Source organism: Micropterus dolomieu, linkage group LG18 (assembly GCF_021292245.1).
Source record: "Micropterus dolomieu isolate WLL.071019.BEF.003 ecotype Adirondacks linkage group LG18, ASM2129224v1, whole genome shotgun sequence".
NCBI classification, from domain to species: Eukaryota; Metazoa; Chordata; class Actinopteri; order Centrarchiformes; family Centrarchidae; genus Micropterus; species Micropterus dolomieu.
This window is the reverse complement of record NC_060167.1, coordinates 2,637,494-2,640,767: the sequence shown is the minus strand read 5'-3', so window position 1 is coordinate 2,640,767 and position 3,274 is coordinate 2,637,494. Positions and strand designations below refer to the sequence as shown.

At 36.0% G+C, this 3,274-nt stretch overlaps 2 protein-coding genes across 2 annotated transcripts in view; both read left to right on the top strand.

Moving 5' to 3' along the window:
* The window catches only part of LOC123956647 (nuclear factor 7, brain-like), a 167,305-nt gene that overhangs the window by 50,175 nt on the left and 113,856 nt on the right, over nt 1–3,274 (top strand). The window lies entirely within an intron of this gene.
* Nucleotides 1–3,274, top strand: part of LOC123956640 (NACHT, LRR and PYD domains-containing protein 14-like) — a 36,610-nt gene that overhangs the window by 7,736 nt on the left and 25,600 nt on the right. Inside the window, exons 3-7 of the mRNA XM_046028983.1 lie at nt 300–416; nt 789–905; nt 1,214–1,330; nt 2,375–2,491; nt 2,784–2,900. Coding sequence (XP_045884939.1) covers nt 300–416; nt 789–905; nt 1,214–1,330; nt 2,375–2,491; nt 2,784–2,900 — 585 coding nt within the window. The remainder of the gene's footprint in view (nt 1–299; nt 417–788; nt 906–1,213; nt 1,331–2,374; nt 2,492–2,783; nt 2,901–3,274) is intronic.

Here is a 3,274-nt window from a genome sequence, read left to right as displayed (position 1 = left end):
GACTCATTTATAATCACCTCTGCCAATGTCATGTTTAGTTTTTGTTGATTTTGTTTGTATAATAACATTTCTACTGACATGGAAGTGCTTACTAAAATAAAGAACAACTCAGTTTTGTGATAAACAAAAATAATTTGTCCCATCTTCCTCTTAGTATCTGTGGCAGCTGTCAGTCACCTAGAGAAGCTGTAATCTGATCTAAGAGGACAAATACAAACTTTTAAACCTCCTAAACAGCTTTATCAGAGAATTGATCAAGGATTCACCTGATATAAATGAAAACATCTTGGTGTTTGCAGATTTCCGAACAGACAGAGAGCAGAGTCTGCAGGATCAAGCTGTCTGTCTATGAAGAGTTACCGGTCCAATGATAATCCTCCAGACTTCAGTAAAGAACCTCGACCCTCAGACAAAAAGTAAGAGACTGATACTGACTAATATGACTCATTTACAGTTTCCACTGTCAAGTTAGCAACAATAAATATGCAATGTCCAGTTAGATTTTCTTAACGTTGTTAAACAGGCGCAGTTTGGTTCGGTTTAGGCACCAAAACCTTAATGAGAGAGTCCGTTTTCTGACCCATCTTCCCACCCTAACCACCTATTTATGGCTATTTATTTTTAAGTCCTATGCTGATTTCAATATTTGATTTTATTATCCGATAGCCAGTATATGGCAGAATTACCGATATCAAAAGATATGAAACTTTTTATCGTGATAACATTTTTGGCCATATCGTCCAGCCCTAGATTCACGTGATGTAATGAAAACATTTTGGTGTTTGCAGATTTCAGTACAGACAGAGAGCAGAGGATTCAGGATCCAGCTGTCTGTCTATGAAGAGTTACCGGTCCAATGATAATCCTCCAGACTTCAGTAAAGAACCTCGACCCTCAGACGCAACGTAAGAGACGGACTCATTTATAATCACCTCTGCCAATGTCATGTTTAGTTTTTGTTGATTTTGTTTGTATAATAACATTTCTACTGACATGGAAGTGCTTACTAAAATAAAGAACAACTCAGTTTTGTGATAAACAAAAATAATTTGTCCCATCTTCCTCTTAGTACCTGTGGCAGCTGTCAGTCACCTAGAGAAGCTGTAATCTGATCTAAGAGGACAAATACAAACTTTTAAGCCTCCTAAACAGCTTTATCAGAAAATTGAGCAAGGATTCACGTGATGTAATGAAAACATCTTGGTGTTTGCAGATTCCAGTACAGACCGAGAGCAGAGTCTGCAGGATCCAGCTGTCTGTCTATGAAGAGTTACCGGTCCAATGATAATCCTCCAGACTTCAGTAAAGAACCTCGACCCTCAGACGCAACGTAAGAGACTGATACTGACTAATATGACTCATTTACAGTTTCCACTGTCAAGTTAGCAACAATAAATATGCAATGTCCTGATAGACAAACACAGAGGTACAAACAGGGAAAGTGAACGGGGAAACACTGGAGGGGAAATGGGAGAATAACACAGGGAATGAGAGAGAAGGACGGCTAATTTAACTGTTAACAAGCTGTTAAAGCATCACAGTGGATATATTTACATATTTATGTGCATTACCTGTCTACATCCTGTTCTTACCTGTCCAGGACAGGTTCTCATTAAGCATATATTTAATACATCTACAACCTCTACATTACAGTTTATTCATTTTATCACTACACCGGCCTACATCTGTACTCCATTGTTTTTGTATATTTTAACTTTTGCGCTATTTTATGTCTCATTTTCTCATTTACTTGTGAGCTTTTGTTTTTATACATATTGTATTTAAGCGTTGTTAGAGGGAGCCTGAGAAAAACAATTTCACAGCATCAGTTTGTGTATTGAAAGCTTCCAAAATGATTTTATCAGAGAATTTATCAGGGATTCACGTAGGGCTGGACAATAAAACAATAACAATATTTATTGCAATAAAAACAGTTATTAACAATATAACAAATGTTCAATAAATGTTTGATTTTACTCACTTGAATCATACACAAATTAGGACTTGTTTTATTACGATGTTTATTTTGTTGAGGGCAAAAAGGACTGGAAAAAAGTTTTTACTTAATTTTACTTAACTAGATTTTATCATCATTGTTTTGAATGTTCTACCTCAGATTTGTGAAGTGATCCACTGTTTGGCATCAAGTGTTGCCCATAAAGAAAAGTTTAAACCACAGCTAACCATCAGGTTTCTTCAACTTTCACTCAGGAGCAAAAATCAGCCTTTAAACTCAAAAGAAATAAAGATTTGATACTTATTGTGATAATTATCGAAATCGAAAGATATGAAACTTTTTGTCGTGATAACATTTATGCCGTATCGTCCAGCCCTGGATTCACGTGATATAATGAAAACATCTTGGTGTTTGCAGATTTCAGTACAGACAGAGAGCAGAGGATCCAGGATCCAGCTGTCTGTCTATGAAGAGTTTCCGGTCCAATGATAATCCTCCAGACTTCAGTAAAGAACCTCGACCCTCAGACGCAACGTAAGAGACTGACTCATTTATAATCACCTCTGCCAATGTCATGTTTAGTTTTTGTGTTTGTATAATAACATTTCTGCTGACATGGAAGTGCTTACTAAATTAAAGAAAAACTCAGTTTTGTGGTAAACAAAAATAATTTGCCTCTTAGTATCTGTGGCAGCTGTCAGTCACCTAGAGAAGCTGTAATCTGATCTAAGAGGACAAATACAAACTTTTAAGCCTCCTAAACAGCTTTATCAGAGAATTGAGCAAGGATTCACGTGATGTAATGAAAACATCTTGGTGTTTGCAGATTCCAGTACAGACCGAGAGCAGAGTCTGCAGGATCCAGCTGTCTGTCTATGAAGAGTTACCGGTCCAATGATAATCCTCCAGACTTCAGTAAAGAACCTCGACCCTCAGACACAACGTAAGAGACTGATACTGACTGGATTTCCTTTTCCCTCCTTATGTCAAGAAACGCATAACATAAACAAAGATTATCCCTTATAAATAGTACTTTGAACAAAAGTACAAAAAAATATGTTAAAGTATAAATGGATAAAAGTACAGAAAACATTTTACAAATGTCTGCTTTGTTATAAAGTATGGAGTACTATTATTAATGAACATTGAATTGAATGGTGTATGTATTGTGGGGGCAAGCAAAACAGAAACCATTAAAAAATACCAAGATACTATTACTACTACTAAAAATAATAATAATCAGTGCTGTAAGTGAAGTTTAAGAATATTTATAAGTAGTGAATTAGAGAGAAATAAGAGGACCATTCGCTAGAACTG